Here is a 23,064-nt window from a genome sequence, read left to right on the forward strand (position 1 = left end):
GCAGTTGTGCACTAGCTTATGGGGTTTATCACCCAAAAAATAAATCCTCTCAAAAATATATTAGAATTTGTGGTTGTTATAAGACATTGTGGAAAAGATCAAGGTATACTAGTAGTTTTCTAGGCACTGTATTAGGAGACATAATGAACCTTTTTACAAGCTAGGTTACAGCTCACACCTTTAGCAGCTTGGAATGTAATGAGCTTAGGAAAAGCTCACTCGGTTGTATTACAGGATACAACTGATTCACTGGAACCCTCAAGGATTGCTGCAGACTAGTTTAAAAAAAACAAAACAAAAAACTCAGATTACAAAAAAAAAAAATTTATTACAGGAGGATGTGATCACATTTTAAGCATGAAAACTAACATACATGTTTGTACAGTAGTTCCCTATTAAGTACACAAAATTTTTAAGTTTTGTACCTGCTCTACATGTGGGAGAACAAATAAGTCATACTTCATTCAATTATGGAAGGAAACATTACACACACACACACACACACAATTTCTTTCATCCAGTCAAGTTATAAATAATGTTAATCAAATGTTATTACAGCAAGTTTGCAAACATGCAAAGTGTATCTGGACAAAAGGCAAAACAGGAGGTATATCAATATTTTCACCATTTATATTTCACACAACATAACAGTTTTGTGACTAAATATAATTATCTTCAATCAATAAATCAAATAAATGGCCATTAGGGTCATCTCTGCATACTGGGCCAAGTTGCTCAAAAATGCAGTCAAGTTGCAAAAACCAAACAAACTCTCCATAAAGTGTGCTCTTTACTGAGCTCCACCAGTGGGTTAAAGGCACTTCAAGCAGTACATCAAGCTGTAAAAAAATAATCTCAAGTCAAAAGCCATTCACTCACTAGTGCCAAAGTTTGTGCACAACAAATTTCCTTCAGCAAAACATCTCCAATTAGAACTCAGAGATCAAAAACAGTTTTTATTCCCCTTTGGGAGAAAAAGAGACAAAGTTAAGACTAGTATTTTATTACTCCAAATATCTGGGTTATACTTCGGTCCAACATTTGTTTGCAAAACCAAAACAAAGTTGCCGTTGTTGCTTCTGATGGTGTAATTTTCTATAGCAGCTTCTGATTAAGGATTTCCCACATCATTAACTTCCTGAAGAGAGGCATGTGGCACTAAAAAAGTTGAAGAAAGCAATCAAATTAGAACAAAATCTGCATAACATACTTTAAAAACCGCTGATTTAATAATCAAGGCTAATAACATGTAGTAGCATACTAGGACAAACACTGCTCTGCACAAGCAACTGCACTTTTCAGTAATAAACCCCAAGTGGTTGCATTAAATTTGAGTTTACCTGTTTAAAGGTGAGAGGCTTTCCCTTTGCTATATAGTCAGCATATTTACAGACAAAAACACCACAGTCACTTCCATTCGTCTGCTGGGGAATGTCCTGTTTGTACAGAATGATGCATTAATTTCCGTTTTGAAAAAAAAACACGACATTGTGTTTTTAAATCTTATGTCAATAGCAGGTTTAACATACACCAGCCTTCAGACTTCCAACAGTCCATTTGCCACATTCAAGCTCCCTTCCTTTCTTTGCTTTGTGCTCTTCTTTAAGGTAGAGTCTGGAAAATAAGCACCGCTACATCATTCATAGTGCAATACAACTCAAAGAAACAAACACTAAAGATTGAAAGACTGGAGGGAAAAAAAACAATAGATAAACCCTGAGGGAGTGAAAAATAGAAAACAGACTTACAGTAAAAGATTACAGATGTCATCGTGTCTCCGACCCATTGAGTCATATGTTTTGACAGTCTTTGACTTTAAATCCATCACCTAAAATGAAAACATTGATTAAAACAAGCTGACTTAAATCATAATTTTCTTTAAACAAATTGTAAATCTACTGTTTTACAATTTGACAATGAAATATGAGTGCTCAAACAAATACAGAGTACCACAAGCTTGAGTGTGGGAAATGCAAAATTCATTTATTACAAAGTTTGTGAAGTGTGAGAGAAACTAAAGTTTTATACAGGAAATGGTTTAAAAATTATTGTAGGAAATATTGTTGGCAAAACAAACTCAAGAAGTGGTTTATTAATATGGCTGGTGTTAAACTGATGCAACAAAATTTAGGACTAAACATTAATGCATGACGATTCTGTAGGAAAGTTGGGAAGTCTAGATGATAATCAGTGAATTAGAAATCTCAACAAATTGAGGATGAGGCAAAATCTTCTCGCACAACATCTTGTGTATTAAAACATTACAATATTTCTCATTGAGGCGACTGCTGTCTTGCAAGCACAAGCCAAATGCGGTCAGCATGGCTTCGCCTTATGAAATTATAATATAAGCTGCTCCACCATTTTGAGTTTTCAGTAGGAACTATAAACAGCAAGAAGGCAAACAATATTCGAGTACTGCAAGTTGTTCAGACGCTGAAAGAGGTAAAAAGCTTTGCTCTAGTAACCCATATTTGGATGTCTAGGGGTAAGTTGAGCTACATCATACTCGCACGCTATCCACAACAACTGGGAAATGTTATGCTGCACACCATGCATAGTAAATGCAGTCATAAGGTAGATGAAAATAGATTAAAAGAACTCAAGAAAGTTTGTTGAGTTTGTGAGAAAAAAAAAAAAAGCAGAATAAAGGCCTTTCTGCAGTGTAAATGGATTGGTCTTAAAGAGTTCTTGAAAGTTATATTAAAATCTTGTCCCGTCTCGTTCTGGTGATCTCCATATCCAGTCTTGTCTGATGAGTTTTAGAAATAGTTACTCCCCTACAAAGTACACATACTATGAAAAGTATGTTGAACTCTTGAAATGTTTAGCAAAGTATTACTTTTACAAATCTAAAATTGGGAATAGCAATCTGTATTTATTCTGTTGGAAGGCGGGAGCAGCAGCTGATCTAAGTTTTCTTCTTTTTTAACTCAAAGAATTTTCTACATTCTTATTGGAGTTTCATCTAAACATTTCCGAAGTAAATATTGATGCATTTTAAGCTATGTGATGAATCAAACTCACAGCTAATGCCCAATGGACACCAAGATGCAGCGGGACGAGGATGAAGTCAAACATAAAGAGGTCAACCGCCTTGGTCCACCGCTTCACAGCCACATGTCCTCCACCCTGTTCTCCTCCCACAACACCCCGCAGCTTTGGGTAAAAAAAGGTGCTAAAACTGTACACCTTTAATCTTCCACTTTCTCCACGTCGCTCCATGACGAGGGAAAGGTAGAAGTTCATCACCTTGGAGGAAAATTTGGCATAAAACAATGATCTCCAACTCAATGCAATAAAAAATGTTCAAGTTCAATCTTGTCTTCAGTGGAGAGGGCTGGTTTAGATCCGAGATCCATCTTAGTTAAGCATACAAGTACCTCATCGTTGAGCCATCCACCTTCCAGTAGAGTGGACAGGTCTCGCTGCGTGATGCGAAGCTTGAAAGCTGAGCTTAAAACAAAGTTAGGATCTCTCTGAGCCAAAGCTTCACTAACCTCCACTGCCATTTCCTATAAGACCGAGAAGAGACATTTAAAATGACAGAGTAACCATGCAGTCAGAAACGCACTACGTTACTTCTAAACAATCTCACCTTGGTCAGCCTGGGTATGTCCTCATCACTGTGCTTTATAAGTGAAACATAGGAAGGCTGAGTTTCAGTGGCGCTGAACGCAGAAGCATCTCTGTCCACGAGATTAAGGCGAGTAGCGACTTCTGTGGAAAGGTCCACATTGACTGCTGCTTTTTGCTGCAATGCAGGTCAGCATTACTCACAGGATTCAATGGCTGCTTTGGCATGACAGAAGAGAGTTAATGTATGCCTACCTTTGCATATCTAACAGGCTGTTTTTCCTCAAGAGTTTCACTGTATGACTTATTAAAAGATAAACCTCCCCACCTGAAGGTACGAAAGATAAAAGTTATTAAAATATTGACAAAAAAAAAGACATATCATCCAAGTAGTTTAAAACCAACCTGTCCTTAGTTGCAGTAGTATTTCTGTATGTAAACACAGTTGGTGTAGCTGTGAAGAAGAGAAGATTGTTTTTTACCCACTAGAAAATGGGCGTAAATGTTAACAATTTAATCACAATTAGCCAAGTTTTTTAAGCATATATAAAATGGAGCATTAATGGAGTAGTAATGCTCCACTCGTGAAAGTAAATCTGTCGGGTTTCTCCACATCATCAGACGAGATATTTAAAAAAATAAAAATAAATAAAAAACAGATAAAGTGGAAGTTTGTGGGACAAAAAAAAAAAAATAGAAGCGGTCATTTGTTATTTTAAAGACAAATGGTATCCACAGGAGAGTCCTACCTGTGCACACCACCCTCCTGGAGACTGAATCAAAGGTTCTCTCTGAAGCAGATGTTTTGTGGGAACTTTGTAACAGTGACTCGCTAGGAGAGGGGAAAAAAACAGATAAGAGGTGCATGGCGATCTTTTTAAATATCTTTGAAAACACCACACCAGCAGATGAAAACACTCACTCATGCGGTTTAGATTGGTTGAAAGGTAGTGGTTGGCTTTTGCTGTATTTCTCCGTCACCATCTCCAGTAGGCGTCTGTAGTGCTCCTTATTGTTCTGCTTTATGGCCTAAAACAAAGATCACAACTGAAGATGTAAAGTGGCAAAAATGTTCAGTAATAATGAGGTACGTTTGAGTTATTACAATTATTACTACATGCAAGGATAAAGTGGAAAATGACCATCATAAGTGTAACAGAATATTCCAAATGACACTAAATTTAGGTCTAAATATACCTCTTCCACAGTAAGACTGGGTTTAGGGCAGCGGGGGTGTCCGTAGCCATTAGAAATCGGTTCAGGACAAGGTGTTCCCACTCTGATAGCAGGCCTTGAAGGCAGCAGTTGAAGGGAGCCTCTTCTCTCCCAGTTCTTCCCTCTTTCTGGGAGCCCAGCAGGGAGCGTTGCTCCACTAGATTCAAAAACAAAAAAAGTCGTTCATAAAGAGTGTGTGCTGAATGTTTTATTGAGACTAATGAACAAACTGTACAAAAACTAGATCACTGACCTGTATTTTCTTAAAGGGGGTAAAGAGCTTTGAAAGGGATTCTTTGAACTCCTGTCATTCACCCCACCTACAGATTTATCTGAGAAGACAACAGATATTAGATATGAATACAGCCAAGAGTCAACAGGTGTAGAGATGTCCATCTTCACTTACCCATTTTCCAGTCAGTCCCATTGAGCCATGAAGTGTGAAGCTCATCTATGCCCATTAGAGTAACGGGCTAGATTAAAACAATATTTAAAAAATGCTTTAAATGAAATACATTTTATCCATGAAGCACATTTAAACACAAGGTTCTGTACATGAAAAGCCAAACATATGAGCTGCAACAGTTTGGACCAACTGAAGCCATTAAAGGGAGACCTGGTCCAGGCCAACATGCATAGAGCAGCAATAATAAAACTGGGAAGTAATAAGACCAAGTTTTGCAAAATGCCAAGTCAAAAATTGGTAAGTAAATAAGAGCAAAGATATCCTTTTCATTGTTAGCAAATACTAAGAACAAAAACCTCGCATTTTGATGCACTCTAACTTGCGTCAAATTACATCTTTAACGTACATTGTTGATGCAAGAACAGGTCTAACTATTTTTGTCAATGCAGTCATCCATGTATGCCAACAGGTGGAGTCGCATGCCATAAAAACAAAATTACCTGCACCAAAAGGAATTGCAAATGTTTGAATGTAAATCAAATCCAAAATACTAATTTGGCATTCCTTCTCCATTTCTTCACTTAACACAGGCGGCCTGTGGATGGATCTCCAGGAAATATTCTTGCTTTGCTGCTGTTCTTATAATAGCAAGACTGTCAATCATCTGTATTTTTAGCCTCAAAAATCAATCCATCCACAATTTTTAAACCATGGTCACACAGGTGAAGGTGCTGCAACTACTACTCAGTGCAGAAGAAGAGCAGCTATGGGAGCCAGTATGGTGTGGCATTTCATTTATGGTCTGTTGAGGCGAGGTTTGAAAAGGATACCTGCCCTGTAGCAACAAGCACTGACCAAGCGCCACTGGTATCCATTATTTAATAGAAAATTATATTTTTTGACACATGTTTGAAGTTGACAGTGTGCAGTCCCCTTGAGGAAAATTAGAGCCCAGGAACAGAGACTTGAGGTACCCCACAAGTGGAAACACCTTCAACAGGGCATACAGCAAAACATCTGTTTGGTCGGTTCTCCATATCTACAGAACACGATGCAGCACTTGAACACAAAAACACCCACCTGTGTTTCGTCATGCTTGTTTGGATTTTGACACCTTGCTGGCAGCGGTCTCCGAAGGCTCACTAGACCTGCTATGCCTGCCACCGTCTTCTTCACAAAGCTGATTACAACATCTACAAAGACAGGAGATCACAACAGTTACTGAAATACAGAGACTTTTTTAAAACAAACCCTGGCATTTTTAATTGATCCCAACATACCACGTTTGCGTCGTTTTGCCACCACTGGGTCACTTTGACAAACACCATCGGCAACATGCACACTGTAACAGAAGAAAATGATAATGTTGCCTCCTATTCATAATAATTAACCTCTTTTTGTAAAGTTATTGAATTATCCAGGCAACAGTGAAACTTTTGGTATAAATAAAACTGAAGAACTTGTGCTTTAATACAAACCAAGGGGAGGTGGGCCAGGAAACGACTGTTCAGTCCCAGCATTACAAATGTAAACAAATGGAGCTTGTCATACTTTACAACGACTTTCATGAGAAACATGAGCTTTGACCAAATAACTTTAGTTCAAATATGAGAGAAACTCTTCAGGTGGGGTTCATGTTGAACAAAGGAAGCATACATGTAAAATGTGTTAATTTTCCTGAGAATTAAATCATATAAGGTTAAAGGAGGAGAAAAGAGCATCAAGAGAGAGATAGATTATCTGGAGCAGGGGTCACTGTCCTGCAACTTTTGGATGCATCCTTGCTCCAGCACACTCAGATCAAAAGGTTGAATTATCTTCTTGACATGTCAGTAAGACTGGCAATCACTCTTTTATTTAAGTCAGGTGTGTCGAGGCACAGTAACACCTAAAACATGCAGAACAGGGGGAGCAGATTTCAAACTGCAGTCTTTGAAGACCTCTGCCCTGCAGCTTTTAGACGGGTCTCTGCTTCAACACACTTAAGTTAATTAATTAGGGCATTAATAGGTGATTTAGCCATTTAATTAAGATGTGTTTAACCGGGGAAATATCAAAAAGTAGCAAACAAAATCCTTATCTATTTTCAAACATACCCCCTCACTGTTGTTAGCTTATTAGGTTAACTTTAGTCACCAACATAAGTCAACAAATTTGAAATGATACCACGGAGGAATAAGAGCGCATCCAGAACGGAGCCACCAGGTATCAGAATATCACCGACCTTTTGTAGTTCCGTTTACTCGGTCTTCCGTGGCTGTCCTGCCGCCGCGATCCTTCCCCACTGGCCCTTCTATTCGCAGGCCACTCGGCGTGGTTTTGCCCGGTAACGGGCTCAAACAGAGACGAGATTCCGTCAACTATCCATCCATACATCCCAGACAAATACGAGAAAAATGGAACGAGTTCTTCCGAACGGGCCAGGACTGTTTTTCCACAGGTTTAAAACCTCAAGACGACAATCTACGACACAACGGCTACCAGTGGAGCTTTAGCCCAGGATTAGCATCTGTGTGTTGAAATGCGCAGGATGTGCGTCACTGCGTGTGACAGTCTCGCTAGGTGCGAATGTTTTGTGTTGCAGGGGAGGACGCTTGGGCGGGGCTCTATAGACTCCGTCTGACTAGAACGAACCAATCACGGGCGGTGCTTTCCGATTGAAGAAAGCAACAAACATCTAGGCTGAAAAATAAAATGTGTATCTCAGATCGTTGTCACGTTATTATAGTTTACTATATAAAGATTTGTTTCCTCGTAATTAAAACAAGATTATTGAATTATATTTTAACCCTTTCAATATGGTTTTTCTATAGACTCAAAGTCATCATTAAGATTTTGTGAGAGGTGATCATAAACTCAAGACACTCGATGTGCCACGGAACATATTTATCGCAAATGATCCTGTCAATGCAATTCTTAATTAAAAGATATACTCAAGTTTTCCTGACTCCTGGTCTAATAATGTCTAATTCAGACATTTGCAGGGCGTATTGTCAACTTAGAGGAATAAATGTTTGAAACTTTTTCAAATACATGCTTCACCTGTTACCACTTAGAAACGGAAATAAAAAAATGGTACCCTTTTTTATTTTTGTTATATTACAATTACATACATAACCCAACTCCAATGTTTGCGATTCCAAAAATCAATTTGTATTATGTTTTTTTTAAATTTTTATTTCAAGTCCGTGTTCAAAACTAGGTTCACTGGTTTTACTTTGAAAAATGCATTTAAAAACATGAATGTCAGAGGGGTTCACCACTAGAAACACAGATGAAAAACTTAAATCATGAAGTCCATGGGGTTTATGTAGCCAACATCTACATTTATGTTGGTTTATGTAGATGCTGACTGTTCTTTTCACTGTGCTTGGTTTCTGAACTGTGACTTTAGGCCCCAGTTCAAATATTTCTTAGGTTATTTCTAGAAAGGAGTTGGTACCAGCTATCAGATACCAAACAGTAGATGAGTAATAAAGTATTCAAGAATAAAACAGGAAGTGTTCACCAGTTCAGTGTGCTCTAGTGTGATCTGTTTACTCTGATTGATACAGTGTGGTTTAAGGGTTCTCAATTGTAATTTATGCCAAAATCTGGCAGGCATATTAAATTGGATTAGGTTGGATTAAAAAATATGTCATGATAGTCAAGATATCAAGTTCAGTTTGGTAAAGAGAGCATAGTGTCTTCTTTAATCATGCTAAAGTAAAAGCAAACAAGGAAACACATTTTATCCTCATACAACGATCTGCTCACTCAGCATAGAAATTGATCTCTCAAATCTAGCATAAAACCAGAGCAGACATTCCAAGATGTAAAATCACTCTATAACATAAAAAAGAAGCACTATTTGAAATTATTGTTCGAGCTGCGTCTTTAAAATTATGTTCAAAATAGCAGGCATACAAAATAAAATTCACATAAAAAAACAAAACAAAAATAATTTATGCATTTAAAAGAAATTATGTGAAATAATAATTAAAAAACCCATTATAAACATCCTTCAAGGCATTAAGGCATGGTCAGTTTGGTGCTAACACAAAGGCAACATTCAGGCTTCTGTGGATGGATTACTTTAGGTGAGACTGGAAGGCAGAGGAACCTAAAAGACACAAAATACATAAATGAATTATTTAAATCCGTATTCACCCTTAAGTATGACAATCATGTATATACACTGACAGTAGTAACAAAGACACTCCTAATGATGTTGACATTGTGTGATTAGCAGTTGTATTATAATTAGCATAATTTTCATTAATCTTAATGCAAATTACATTTTACAGTCTCACATAGTTTTTGAAAACTTTATTATCATTTCTCATTTATAAGAGAAAGTGTTCTGTGTGTACATTTCTGTTTATTTTTCCTTGAGTTTTAATAAATTTCTGGATATTTCAAAGGTCTATAAACTATAACTGGACAGTAATTGGGTTTTAAATTTAAAAAGTTAAAGTCTAGTACTTTAACTGTGCAATTTTTCCTGATTTGAACTGTTGAAACCTTTTGCTTTCAACCATAAAAAATTTGAAAAATAAGTGTTTAATGTTTCAGAGAGGGTTGCTTAGAAATGTAGATGATTTAGTTCTTTTAATTTGGCACCATCTGGGCAGTGACTGGACGGTGAGAGAGAAAGAGGAAGCCAGTCCACTTCTGACCATTGCTCGTTTGAACACTATGTGCCAGTTTCAGGAAAACCAAGATAAACTGTCCTGAACTCACCTTGTCTGTTTCCCACCAGCCTCTGCTGGACTCTCTCCAGATGATGGATATAGTCTGTGAGAGAGCGTTCTGGATCCTGGGATGTTCCAGCAGAGTGAGCAGAAGTTAGGCGGGAACTGGAGTTGGGCCTGAAGATGGAAAGCTCGGTGAAGAACGGCTTAACAAATTTTACAAAAATTCGAAAAGTGTGTTTTAAATTATTCCAGACCTTCTTTGCAGTCTGAATGTCGATTTGCCGGGTGGAGCCAGAAATGAGAGAGTGGCTCGTTGGGCGTCGCCTCTGTCTCCGTTTTGTGCCGAGTAAAAATTTATTTTTGGCTGCTGCTGCCTTAAAACGTCAGCTTTAGGTGCTGCAAAAGACATGACAATGACAAACTGAGTCACAGTGCTTTAAAAAGCATTCGAGATTTTTCACAGTTTGTCAAGACCTGAAGCTGGAATTGAAGGTTAGATGGTTTCATAAAGTACTGAGTCACGGGGGGCTTAATATAGATCACACCATGTGTTTTAGATTTGATTTAAAAACTTAAAATATGGATTAGTTACCATTCACTTCACATATAAAATCTCCAAAATATATACATTTTTAGTGTATCCAAATGTTACTTCTGCAATTTGTGCATGCTAACCTGTAAGATGTCCATTGATGGTTCCAGATAATGCAACCCTTCTCACTGCTCTTTGCCATTTCCTGGTCAGAAATCTCATCCTACAAACAGAAAACAATTTGAAGTTAATTGTATCCATCCACAGGGCTCAGAAAGATGAGACGCTTCATTTACGCCTCACCTTGACACCGCTATTACAACTCGAACCACAGCCCTGAATCTCCTGATGGGCCTGCGCTTGTATGTGAGTGGAGACGAGGGCCGCACTCCCATCCGAGCAATGAGAGACAGCGTGGCCTGCTCACAGTCCTGGAATCCTCCCAGCAGCAGGATCAGGTATCGCTTCTGGTAAACCAGAGCTTTCCTGAAGCTCTCGGCGCGCAGGTAGCGCTCGTAGTAACGCTGTAGCTTTAAAACCGAAAACAGAAACTGTTACTTTAAAAAGAAGAGCTGAACTAGTTTCACTTGGGGTCGTTTTGCAAAGCTCAGACGACATGTAGTCATTAAATTACAGAAAGATTTTTAAAAAAGATTTTAAAAAGTACCCTGGTACAAAACAGGGATGAAATATTTAGTGTGTCCAGATTTCGGGGCTGCATCTTTTGAAGGACCAGACCTACTTCGGGTCAGAAGCGGGCGACTGAAATTGGACGGTCTATCCTGCAGATTTATTCTGCTGCAAACCTAATTTTTGTACTGCCATATTTTAATATACTTTTACCTAAAACTGTACTCCTGTCCCGCTTCATTCACCATCGTTACAAAAACAAAAATGTCTCATTCAGCTGTACTGAATTTTGGGATAGGGTGGACTGCTAAAGATACGCCAGACCCATCCATCAAATCCATAAACAGAAGGATGCATTCGGAGGCGCCTTGAATTTGGACATCCTTTGTCGCATCACTGTGACATTATCGGCTTTCGAAGGATGCAACCCCTGAATTTAGACCCAGCCTGTATCGTTTCTGTGCCTGTACTGACCCTGTGGTGGCAGACTGGATCACTGACGGGTTGATTCTCCGTTTCGGTGGTGACCTTGGCAAGTTCAGACTGTTTGCGCTGCAGCTGTTTCTCCAGGATGGCGAGTCTGCTCTTGAAGGTGGCACTCTCCTGACTCACGGACGACAAGCGCTCAGTCAAATCGGAGTTCTCCTTCAGCAATGTCTGTAGCAGATTGGATGACGATGTAGACACCCTCTATAGTGATAAAAAAAGAAGCATTTTTTTTAATCAAATCTCCTGAACACAAAATTATATTCCGAGTTTAAAACTAAACATATTTAGTATGACTACAATTGTCCCGAATTTCATTCAAAGAGATCACAGGTAATAAGGATTTTAAGACCTGTTGCTGTTGCAGAGAGACACCTGCTTGGGCCCCGTCCGTATGGGAGATGCTGATTGGACGCTGTGGGGAGATTACTTTATGGTGTAGCAGTTCTTTCTGAGCTGCCAACTCTCTCTCCCGTTCCCTGTTTTCTCTCTCCAGGTCTGCAAGAGTCTGCTGCAGCTCCTGCATGCGTTGCTGGTCTTGCTGCCTCAGTAACTCCAACTCCAACTTTGGAAAGAAACAAGATGTCATGTGCTTGTGCTTCTTTAAAACAAAAACTAAACAAACCACACTTCACATAATAGGAGTACTTTTGCAAATGTAGTATGCGTAGGAAATAGGGATGCAAGGTATCAATGAGTTGATCTAAAGTTATTTGTTCTTATCAATAGACTAATGATTAATTTGTAAGCGGCCATTTTCTTAAAATCTGAGTTTTCTCTTGAATGGAAAGGGCCAACTGTTTTTACATAACATTAAGGGTTAGTGTTTTCATAATATCCTGAATTAAAAAATACATACATATTATTTTCTCTCAGCCATATTAAATGTTGACTGAATAAACAGAAAATTGTGGTGTTCTCACATTATTAAACTTAGACATATTTATAACATCTAAAAAAACAACAACTAAGAACCGCTTAGGTTGCTGAACAGAAAAATAAAAGATGGAAAGAATAAAATATGTGAAACACTTAATCCTCCGTTGCTCTTGAAGAAACGTTAATACTTCGCTTCATGGAGATCATTAACTCACGACAGCCCTCAAAAATCAACCGTGCTTGGTGGCATAATGTTTGGATTGTTTTCCCCCAATCATGGTACAATTTTTCCTGTGTTATCCTCTCCGCTTTTATGTCATCACAACCTCCTCACCTTCGTAGCACATCAGTAATTTTACAGCTCGACTGAACGGGTCTACTGAGGTAAAACCTAAGGAACTTATCAAGTTTTTATATTTCGCAACAAAACCACATAAAGTGGCTTCTTGAATGCCACACTGGACTGAACATTGGCACCATCTGCTGGATGACAGCCAAACTACAACACTAAAAGAAGGTCTAAGCAGACATTACTAGTTAATCGATTGGAACTAATTTTAAGCTAATAAATCATTAATCAACAATCGTAATTCAATTAAAGGTTTGCATCCTCAATAAGAAAGAATTAATACTGGTAATTTACCACTTTGTTATTAGTCCTGTCCTGAAGCATTTCTCTGTCCAACACCTCTTGTCTCTCTTTTCTCCTCTCCTTCTCCAGTTGGGCATCTCTCTCCCTTTCTTTCTCCTTCAACAGATTAAACCTCTCCTTCAGCCCTTCTAGTTCGATGTCTTGGAGTCTGGACCGCTGTCGCTCCATCTCTAGAGCGCAGCTAAACTCCCGGTTTTGCTCCTTCAAGGTCTCCATCGCAGTTCTCTGCCAGGCAGCGGCTTCCTTCTCCCTCTGAAGTTCTTCCAGCCTTATTCTGTCTTCTTCCCATTTTCTCCTGCTTTCCAGGAGCTCGCCCCTGAGTTTGTCCGTCATAGCTGCCAGGTCCTCCCCCTGCCTTCGCTCCTGCTCCAGCTGGGAGCGCAGACCAGAGATGAACTTCTGATCCCTCGCCGTATCCTCCTCATGTCTGCAACTCAGCTCGTCTATCTGTCTGGAGCAAAGCTGCCGCTCCTCTTCGAGCTTCCTGTGAGAATCCGCCAACTTACAATGACTTTCAGCGAGACCGGACTTGACTTCGTTCAGGAGGCATTCGGCTTGATCCTTTTCCTGCAGGAGGAGTTCCTGTTGATGGCTGGAACGTTTGTGTTCGTCTTCCAGCTCTTTCTGGGCATCCTGCAAACGTTTCTCTAATAGGCCGCTACGGGACTGTTCGATTTGGAGCTCCTGTCTGAGGTTGCTGCAGGCCACTTTCTCCTGCTCCACCTGAGCCTTTAGAGACATGACCTCACTCTTGAGCTTCTCAGAGGAAACTTGAACAGCCTGGAAAAGAAAAATGATATATATCAAAATTTAAGATACATTTCAGGATTACGTTTTTTTTAAACATAATCAAAGACAGGTCTAGAATTGGGTGCAGAAATAGTTGCTGGGAGATTTTGACAGCAGGTTTATAAAGCTAAAAGCATACTGGTTAAATTCAATGTATGAACAATCAGGTGTTGACAATATAAAATAAAAAATAAGCGTTTTGGGTTTTTTTTTTTACATAGCATGCTGATTTTCAAGTTTCTTTTTGGCCCCACCACATATTTTGGAACATGAACTTTTAAGACAGTAGAAACATTTCTCACAAATCTTTAAAAATAGAAACAAAATAGTCATACGAGTTCCAATCACTGCCCGACTCTCCTCACACACATTTTAGTTCATTATGCTAAATATGAACTTGACCTTCCAGCAGAATATAGAACAGAACGGAACGTTACACACTTCCAAGGGAGTCCATTTCCTCATACAGTCCTCTCCATGTCCCACTTTATACTAGCTTGTGTTTTTATGTGTCCTCACTTCCTTTGTGCCGTTTCACCCAACAGATCAGCAGCTACAGTGTTCTTAAGTCTATGTATACAATATGCTATTGTTGATCTTGTGTTTATTGTTTTGCATAAATAGTTGCAAGTACAAGAAAACGTCAAATATGATTCATAATCCGCACATCATTTCAATCTTACAGCAGTATTTTAGCATTTATGAATTTTAACATCCAAATTGACAAAACCCCAAGACAAGCATCCAAATAATCCATCTTTTTTAAAATTATTATCCTACCCTCATATGATAAATTACGTTTCCTAAAATATCAATGGATTTTAGTTTTTGCATTAGATAAACAAAATAAAGTAAATAGATGGATCAATGTATTTCTGTTGGTTCTCGTCTAACCTCCATCCTTTCCCCTCTCTCTCGGTCTTTACAGAGAATCAGAGCTCTCTCTTGTGCCAGCTCCTGCTGAAGCTCCTGGAATCTGGTCTGTTCTGTTCTCAAGGCCTCTTCAGCCTCCTCTGTAGCCAGCCTGACAAACATAAATAAGCACAATGAGTTCCAAGCTTTGAAAATCTATTTTAAAACACCGGAACAAACAGTGAGTAACAGAAATAAAATTTGTCAAATGTACCTGAGAGAAAGTATTTTGTTCTTATGCTCTTGTAGAGAATTGTGGGCACATTTCAGCTGCCTCTGGTTTTCCTCCAGCTCTGCCCTGATCTGGGATTCAACATCTCCATCAGACTGTAGGTGGCTTCTGTGCCAGCCATCATCAGTGTAATCAGTCTTAAAAGGAAAAAAAATAGTTCTTTAGCCCATATGACAAAAAACCCCAAACACATTTGTACTCTAAATTCCAAACAAATGACCCAATGTTAAATCATAGAAACTCACTTGTGTTTGTCTTTGTGCCATTCGACAGAGCAGCTCTCTAAGAGCGACCACAGTCTCCTGCAAGGCTCTCTTCTCCTGCTGCCAGTTCATTGGAGGATTGGAGGGAGTTGAATTATCCCTGCAGTCCAGTGCAGCCGAGCCGTCTCCAAAGCAATGCCGGGTCCGACTTGGTGAGAAGGTCTTTAGATCCAAAGTGTTGGCTTGAGATGAAGGAGCGCAGCGACGCTGGCTCAGTGTGAGAATCCTGCAGCTTTCCTGGTAAACCTTTTTCAACAGAGCCTGCAGAAAGACGCGAGAACTACGTGAAACTCAGGTTTACAATCGGTTGCAACTATTCCGGGGCAAAGCCCACCTGAAGCTCGGGTGACAACAAGTCATCGCTGTAGCTCATGCTTCCTGCCGCGCTGTCCGTGTTGGCTGTGGGGTTTATTCCTCTGCAGCGCAGATACTGGACAAACTGAGCGTCCAGTCTCTCCGTTTGTTCCAGCTCCACTCTCAATCGAGCTCCCAGTTCTGAACTCACATCTGAATGACAGAAAGAGGAGAGAAAGTCTGTTGGTTTCCCTGACATTTTTCCATCTCAAAATACAATTATTTTCTTAGTTTTTCAACCCTTTTGAGAGAGTATTAAAAGAATTACTCTCTCAAAAAGACATGACAGGCTTTAAAGTTAACCTAAAGAAAACCAGAGAAGTTGAATAGACAACTATATTCAAATGAAAATGGAAACAATACAATTAAAGAGGGGCATTTATATTGTTAAATGTCTTAAAATAATAATTTGAATTCATCAATCTGTTGCAAGAACGATTAATTCTCATCTTACAATTGCTTTTTTATGCTTCTAATGTTACAACAAAAGTCCCATGTGAGTTATGATTCTTGTAGCTCTCTTGGAATATTATTTACATATTTATCATTTATATATTCACGTATAGTAAGGTTACATCTAAGGCTCAAATCTCAAGCATTAATAACAAAATACTATGGAATAATGTAGTCGTCACGCCAATAAATTCAAATTAGGGATGGTTGAAATTTTCTGTATGTTGTTCTGTATTGTTAGTTTTAAAATTTTGTTCAATGTTTCTCTTCCTCAGCTAGAAACATTAATGTTATAAAGTAATCTTTGAGATAAAATATTAGCGCCATATATTCAAGTATAGTTAAGTATGTTTTCAGAAGACTCTACTTTACACAGAAACCAGCTGCATAACAAAATATAACAGCAAGATATTTGATTCATAATATGATGTAGCTGTCAAATGCTGCCTAACTGCTGGGGAACAGAGGGACTTACTGCTCCCATATCCATCACTGTTCCATTCCTGAGCTGAGAAGGAAGAAGTGGAGCCGAGTGGAGACGGAGGCGCAGTCAGGTCAAGCTCTTCCAACTCGTCAAGCTGAGAAAATAATTTAAAAATACAAACATTTATATACATATTTAAGCTTTTCTTAAAAAGACGATTAAAATGTACATGATTGAAAAAAATATTTCACAGCATACTTTGTCAGGGTCCAGCGAATCGAGCACGGAGAAGTGGTCGGATGCGGTCAAAGAACCCGGGGAGTGGGTACTCTGGGTGGCTGGATCTGGGGTGACCGTCCTGGAGTGTGGAGGCTCCATCACAACCCCTGGAGAAATTTTTACCTGGGGAAGATCCTGACCTGTACAGTTCAGACCACTGAGCTCAGACAGACGGGAATCGAGGACAGAGACTTGGAAGCGCTCCCTGATTTGGTCTTCGGAACATTCGAGTTTTCTCAGAACCTCCGGGGAGCTCAGAGAGGCTTCATCACGAGAGACCGAAAGAACATCCTCAAAAGCTCTGTGAGAAACGTCTGAGAGAAACACGAAAGTTTTAGTTGGTTTGATCAAATAAAAAGGTACCTCTTGAATATTAATATTTAATTGCTATGCACCCTTTATGTGGCAGTCCTGATAGTGAGGATCCGTCTCTTGTTGTTGACACAGTCGACGGAGCTGCTCCAGCTCTCTGCGCTGATAGGCTAGTTCCTCTTCCTGTACGCCGACGTCCTGCTGAAGACGTTCAAGCTCTGCCTTCATTCGCTGGTTTTCAGCTTCCAGGTCAACAAGATGTCGCCGTTTGATCTGAAGGGCAGAAGTTACTTCCATCAAAACCAATCAAAAACACCTAAAGATCACAACAGATACAGTTTTCAGCTTTCATATTCCCACCTCTCCATTCTCATGAGGTTTTCCGGTCCTTTCTGAGCTGATTTTCACTCCTTGTTTCACTGCCGCCAGCTCAGTCTTAAGAGCTTCATTTTCAGCCTTCAGCTTTTCACACTCAGACTTCCTCTGTCTCAAGGAAGCCTCTGCTTTGGCCAGGGTAACATCAGCATGGGTCTGGAAGAAAGGTAAAAGTAAATAGAAGTGAGCTTTAAAATCCACATACTTTGCTTTTCATTTGACTAAACAGAAGATTTCACAAGCATCACATAAAGTGGAGTTAAACGTCTTGTGACGTACATTAATGCCAGGCTCTGCTTTGAATGCAGTGGAATATTTGTACCAGAAAGGCTGCAATTGCCTAAAATTAGCTACACACACACAACTACAAACAGAGCTGGGCAGACTAACGATGCTACAAACCAAACCTACAAAACGCCGTCTTATAAGAGAAAACATTGCACCTTACCACATCCTGTTCAGACAGAGCGACTTAAAAACCCCAAACTAAGACTCCAACAGTGTTAAAGCTAAGAGCCAGCATAGATTTTCCTCATTCTTCCTCATTCTAAAGAGACACTTCCTCTCGTTTCTGAAGCCAGTGTTGCACCACGTCATAACAGCGACGCCCCCTAACTACAACCAGATGTGGTCCTGCCTGCAGCAGCTTTAGCAGCTGTATGTGCGGCAGAAAAGCGACGCGATATTGTTCGCTTTGAACAATGCCAGGCTTGAAGCTCTATGAAGGTTACCATTAATATCTTTCTTAAAGGTCAAGTTAATAAAAGAGCTAAAATAAAAAAACAACAAAAAAAGTAATTTACAATCATACCATGTCTTAATCAAAAGTCGGATATAAATTAATCATAACTGAAAGGGGGGAAAAAAATTAAAACCATGGCTTTCCACCTGCTAACTAAAGCTAAAATCAGAACGATTTTTTCTAAAGGTAAACAACTGTTGCTAGGTTACAGTGTTGCTTCCTTTTCACTCATTTATATTATGGCAGGCTGTTGTAACATAAAATCGGCTTCACTACACTTTCTCTTCAGATTTTCCAACTTCCTATCACAAACTGTCAGTATTGTTGGGATTAGTGCATCTGTTTGCAAATAGGATTAAAGTACATTTTAATGCTAATGTTTTGTTCTAGTGGCTTTAAAAAAAAATCTCATACCAAACTCTGGCTTGGTCTTCTTAGGATGTTTTGGGGATTTTCTGATAATTCCTGTATTTTTAATGAATTTTTGAAATGCTTAATTGGATTATTCTTCCAATATTTCAGCCTCTGCGCTTCAGAATCACGCAGCAAATCTGGATTTTTTTATTAATCTTTTTTGTATTCTGCCAATAAAAACTAATGATGATTTTGACTATATTGTCCTTGGATAAAATCTCAGCATTTGATAAACAGTAATGCAGCCATAAACCTTATGAAAATGTTTTTATAACCTCTGTATTTTTTTAACTTAATATTTAAAAGCCTTTAACAAAAAAATTAAATAAAATAAACACCAATACAGGCTTGAACACTAGAGGGTGCTAAAACAAGAATCAGTTTTTATAAATGGATTTAGAGATCAATGAAAAACGCTAAGGTTATGTGTAGTCTTTATTTCTGTTATTTCTGATCTGGAAGAATCATCTTCTTCTAGATCAGTACAGAATATTTAATATTGACTCAAAAAGGTTATTAACAAGTTGACACTCACCAGAAACTCTTTTTGAGCCTCTTCTTGACTGGTTTCTTGGTCCCTCAGCTTAGCCGTCAGCTCCTGAATGAGGACATTCATCGAACCAACTTCTTTTCTGAGGGTTTTGATTTCCTCCTGGAGCTGACACTCTCTCCTCCTCAGCGCTTCACGTTCTGCTGAAAGTTCTCCCTTTACAGTCTCCAGAGTTTTAATCCTCTCACTTCCCTCTGCCACCGCTTTCTCCATCTCCACGTTTTCCGCTCTTACTTCCTGCACCTGCCTCTCATAGGTGAGGTTGGCTTCTCTGAGGACCTCCATTTCCAGCTTCATCTCATTGTAATTTGTTTTTAAAGCTTCGATCTCTCCCAGTCTCTCTTGTTCGTTGTTTTGCAAGTCCAGGAAAATGGCGTCCAGGCGGGCTTTCTCTTCACGCACCGCAGTTGCCTCTTCGGCTTCAACTTTTAAACCGTCCCTCTCCTCCTCTGACAGTTTTCTCTTTTCTTTCTCTTCCTCCAGCTCTGTCTCCTTCAGCCTGAGGAGACCCTGGACTTCATCGAACTTTTCCCTCTCGACTCCGAGTCTCCTTACAAACTCTTCCCCTTGTGTCCGGTACTCCTCCTCCTGTGTGAGCAGCAGGCGCTCGAGTCCTTCCTTCTCTGCTACGGCAGTCTCAAACTGACTCTGCAGGGCTTTGAGCCGAGAGTGAAGAGAAGAGGAGGCGGCGGAACGTGTGAGGCTGATCTCGTGCTTCAGGCTGTTCGGACCTCCCCTCCTCTCCTGGAGGTTCTCCATGTGCGGCTCCGGGCTGGGGGAGGTAGAGGGATTGATGCTGTCGCCGTCCTGAGAGTCGCTGACTTCGTGCAGGTTAGGACCCAGGGTGGCGAGCTCTGCCTGCAGCGTGCTGATGACCTCATGAAGCCGCTCCTCTTCTTCCTGCTTCTCCTGACGCACTCTTGTGATTTCAGATTGAAGATGTTCCACCTGAGACCGCAGATCCTCCAGCTCAACCTCCAGGACCTTTAAGAGGGAAAAATAAGCAAACATTTCCCGATCAGGGTTTGTGCCACTTTTCCCACAGTAAAATTTAAGCACTTTTCAAGCATTTTCAAGGCAAGTTTTCAAACTTCCCCAGCATCAAACATAGATAAAAACAATACAAATGATTGTTTCAATTCACTATTTTATAATATCATTGATTACTGTTATTAATAATGTGTTATGATAGTATTCTACCTTTTACGGCGGGGACAAAGTAAACTAAAATATAACAATTTAATGTTTTGAAATGAAAACACTAATAAAAAAATCCACAGATATCAATAACTAAAGTAAAAAAAAAAGTGTCTTATACTTAAATTACAAACAAATGTCTAAAATTGTTCTTGTGAAGTTTTCTGGCATTTAGCTAACTTAGGTAATTCTAATTGACCAAAAACAAGGCAAGTTTGGTCTGATTTAATTTCAGACGGTGAGAAAAAATGTGTCTGTGTCTTTTTATTAGGTGTATGAAAATATCTGGTTTCTACTGAAAATAACGTTTTCCAAATTTAGGCTTTGAGTCAAGCGTTAGATTGCACTTTATTACAAAACTGTGCAGGTTGAATATCAAGAAATTTCAAGGATTCATATAGAAATCAAGCACTTTCCAAACCTTGAAAACACCTAATCAAAATTCAAGTATTCGTACACCCCTGCCAAATGTTTCAACTTAATGCACCCAAACAACTTCTGGAGAAACTTGTCAGAATGCTTACACCGACTCGGTTGTCCCTTGCACTCTCAAGCTCTTGTTCAAGTTTTTGGATCTCGCAGTTCAGATGATCGATCTCCTGATTTTTCTCCTGAAGAAGTGCAGCAGGAAGAGTCTCTTCCTCATTTTCTGCCACCTGAACTTGTCCCTTTTCTTCATTTACTTCAGTGAGGGTGGACATTGTCTCCTGTCAAACACAGCAGTTTGCTTACACTTCCAATATGAGTTACCAAGGTGGAAAAGATGGAGGTTTTTCATTTTATGATGCCTGTGGATACCTTCAAACACAGTCTAAAAAATTCTAATTAAAAATAATTGGATGTGTCAACAAAACAGTTCTCACTTTTAGGGTATAAATTTCCTTTTGAAACTCTTCAACTTGAGCCGCATTCTTATTCATCAGTAGTTCAAGCTGAGCTGTGAGGCGTTTCAGTTCAACCTCTTTTTGGTGCAAGTCTCTTTGCACGTTTTCCAACTGGCCAAGCAAGACCTCGACCTACGAGACATAATGACGATGGATTAAAAAATATATATTTCAGAGGATATTCCGTCATTCCTATTTTAACCATAAGGTGGCACTGCAGTCAAATGAACAAATCTAGTGACTAAATGATTGAACAGTTTTAGACAGAGCCTGACAGACCTCTTGCTCTTTACAGTGTAGGTTTTGCTGGGCAGCATCCAAGGCATCCCTAAGCTCCTGGGTGGGGTCACGGGTGTTGTCGTGGTAACAGTGCCTCGTCTCATCCAGTTTAGACTGCAAAGCTGAGATTTGGAGCCTGCTGGACAGCTGCTGCTGCTCCAGAGCAAGCTTATCCTTATAGAAAAGGGAAAAAAAGAAAAAAAAGAGGGAATTATTGAAAAACATGTTTGCTGACATACAGAACCACTGAACCGTTCAAAACCCTGAAACTCATTCATGTTTGAGGGTTTTGATTTTAATGTGACAAAGTATATTAGGATTTTATATGACAGAGTCAATCTGAAGTGTGGGGAGTGCATTTGTAATCAGCCCTCATCACTGAATAAAATCTAGTGAAGTCTTTAATTTAAATATTTTATATATATATAAAATTACTCAAAGTCCTACTTGCATTATGTCAGAATTCATGTATGCAACATGGCAAATTTGTGTAAGAAGGTGCTCTGGTCTTCATGGACAAAAATTGCCCATTTTTTTGCCCTTTTTTATGTTTTACAATGAGCATTGTAAAACATCCTCATTGTGAAACGTGGTGGCAGCATCATGTTGTGCATATGCTCTTCTTCAGCAGGGACAGGGAAGGTGCTCAATTCATGGGTTCAGATGTAGAAAGACTTGAAAGAAAAGACTTGCAGAAAAGGTTTTCCTCAAACTATTCACTCTGGGAAGCTAAACACAAACATATGCTCTTTTGTGCATACGAAACACCTCAACGTTTGTGGTTTTAAGGTGGCAAACTGGAAAGAAAAAAAACTGAAAGAGTGTAAATATTTCCACTATAACTGATCTGGGAGTGTGTTAGCAGCTCTTACTTGTGTGAGCTCCTGTTCCCTTTGCTTTGCTTTGTGCAGCTCTTGCTCCAGTTTGTTGACGGTTCGAACGCTTTCCGCACTGTTGAGTAGCGCTTGTTCCAGCTCTCGGATCCGTCCTGCTAGCTTGTCTATCTCCTCGTTGCGCTCTGCTAGATCGCGCTGCGCTTGCTGATTGGCCTCAAGTAATGAGGCATGGTCATCTGTTTTATCTTTGACCATAAACTGAAGGCTCTCCACCTGCAGTGATAACAGGAACAGTTTTTTTTCTTCTAAACTCAAATATGGAGTAGAGAAGGTAGAATTAAAAAGGGAAAACTACAAGGTTTGCAATAAAAGTGATAAAAGCCATTCCAGATTTGCAGCCAATGATCAAAAGATTAAAAGGTAAAACATCCCCAAGAGCAATGACCGAGATAAAAAAATGTGTTGGAAATATTCTACTTGCTACTGAATGATGGTAAAGAATACTGGACTCATGACAAAACACGGTTAAAAAGACTGTGGAGGATTACAGAGGAATAGGGGAAGTCATGCACAAGTGTCAGAGGAGCAATGAAAATTACACCACAGTTAGATTCCATACCTGCAGCAGTAAGTCTTCAAACTACAGCAATCCATTCAGCACAGGGATAAGCACATAGCAACAGTCAGGCTCATTGGCATTCAAAATGCAGTATCAAT

At 39.4% G+C, this 23,064-nt stretch overlaps 2 protein-coding genes across 6 annotated transcripts in view; both read right to left on the reverse strand.

Annotated features, from left to right (window-relative positions):
• Nucleotides 1-303: 303 nt before the first annotated feature.
• On the reverse strand, nt 304-7,760 carry senp2 (SUMO specific peptidase 2). The gene is made up of 17 exons (XM_028001005.1): nt 7,422-7,760; nt 6,478-6,539; nt 6,278-6,390; nt 5,198-5,264; nt 5,045-5,123; nt 4,774-4,948; nt 4,499-4,605; nt 4,326-4,408; nt 3,982-4,030; nt 3,832-3,904; nt 3,599-3,754; nt 3,384-3,515; nt 3,028-3,252; nt 1,749-1,828; nt 1,530-1,614; nt 1,341-1,436; nt 304-1,158 (listed from the first exon to the last, which is right to left on the reverse strand). Exons 1-17 carry the CDS (start codon nt 7,571-7,573, stop codon nt 1,096-1,098), a joined length of 1,797 nt encoding a protein of 598 aa, XP_027856806.1. The 5' UTR covers nt 7,574-7,760; the 3' UTR covers nt 304-1,095.
• A 1,091-nt stretch (nt 7,761-8,851) lies between these two features.
• The window catches only part of pcnt (pericentrin), a 39,164-nt gene continuing 24,951 nt past the window's right edge, over nt 8,852-23,064 (reverse strand). For 3 of the 5 annotated variants that reach the window (XM_028001003.1, XM_028001001.1, XM_028001000.1), the window contains 22 exons: nt 22,967-22,987; nt 22,384-22,620; nt 21,512-21,685; nt 21,212-21,364; nt 20,873-21,055; nt 19,137-20,135; nt 17,431-17,601; nt 17,154-17,343; nt 16,738-17,072; nt 16,531-16,633; nt 15,583-15,755; nt 15,231-15,509; nt 14,968-15,122; nt 14,736-14,865; nt 13,044-13,832; nt 11,874-12,086; nt 11,510-11,725; nt 10,709-10,935; nt 10,549-10,628; nt 10,128-10,269; nt 9,920-10,047; nt 8,852-9,299 (listed from right to left, as the gene is read on the reverse strand). In XM_028001003.1, the coding sequence (XP_027856804.1) occupies nt 9,268-9,299; nt 9,920-10,047; nt 10,128-10,269; nt 10,549-10,628; nt 10,709-10,935; nt 11,510-11,725; nt 11,874-12,086; nt 13,044-13,832; nt 14,736-14,865; nt 14,968-15,122; nt 15,231-15,509; nt 15,583-15,755; nt 16,531-16,633; nt 16,738-17,072; nt 17,154-17,343; nt 17,431-17,601; nt 19,137-20,135; nt 20,873-21,055; nt 21,212-21,364; nt 21,512-21,685; nt 22,384-22,620; nt 22,967-22,987 (5,130 nt within the window). In that variant the 3' untranslated portion in view covers nt 8,852-9,267. The remainder of the gene's footprint in view (nt 9,300-9,919; nt 10,048-10,127; nt 10,270-10,548; nt 10,629-10,708; nt 10,936-11,509; nt 11,726-11,873; nt 12,087-13,043; nt 13,833-14,735; nt 14,866-14,967; nt 15,123-15,230; nt 15,510-15,582; nt 15,756-16,530; nt 16,634-16,737; nt 17,073-17,153; nt 17,344-17,430; nt 17,602-19,136; nt 20,136-20,872; nt 21,056-21,211; nt 21,365-21,511; nt 21,686-22,383; nt 22,621-22,966; nt 22,988-23,064) is intronic. The other 2 variants (XM_028001002.1, XM_028001004.1) reach the window with 2 other exon arrangements.

The sequence above is a fragment of the Xiphophorus couchianus genome, chromosome 19 (assembly GCF_001444195.1).
Source record: "Xiphophorus couchianus chromosome 19, X_couchianus-1.0, whole genome shotgun sequence".
Taxonomy (NCBI): Eukaryota; Metazoa; Chordata; class Actinopteri; order Cyprinodontiformes; family Poeciliidae; genus Xiphophorus; species Xiphophorus couchianus.

What these genes read in the sequence shown, in the direction of transcription:
- senp2 (XM_028001005.1), bottom strand. Translation starts at nt 7,573, where the DNA reads ATGTATGGATGGATAGTTGACGGAATCTCGTCTCTGTTTGAGCCCGTT. An exon ending in AGTAAACGGAACTACAAAAG is followed by an intron (nt 6,540 to 7,421) that starts GTCGGTGATATT and finishes CTTCTGTTACAG; the next exon opens with TGTGCATGTTGCCGATGGTG. An exon ending in CAGGAGGGTGGTGTGCACAG is followed by an intron (nt 4,031 to 4,325) that starts GTAGGACTCTCC and finishes TCTTCTTCACAG; the next exon opens with CTACACCAACTGTGTTTACA.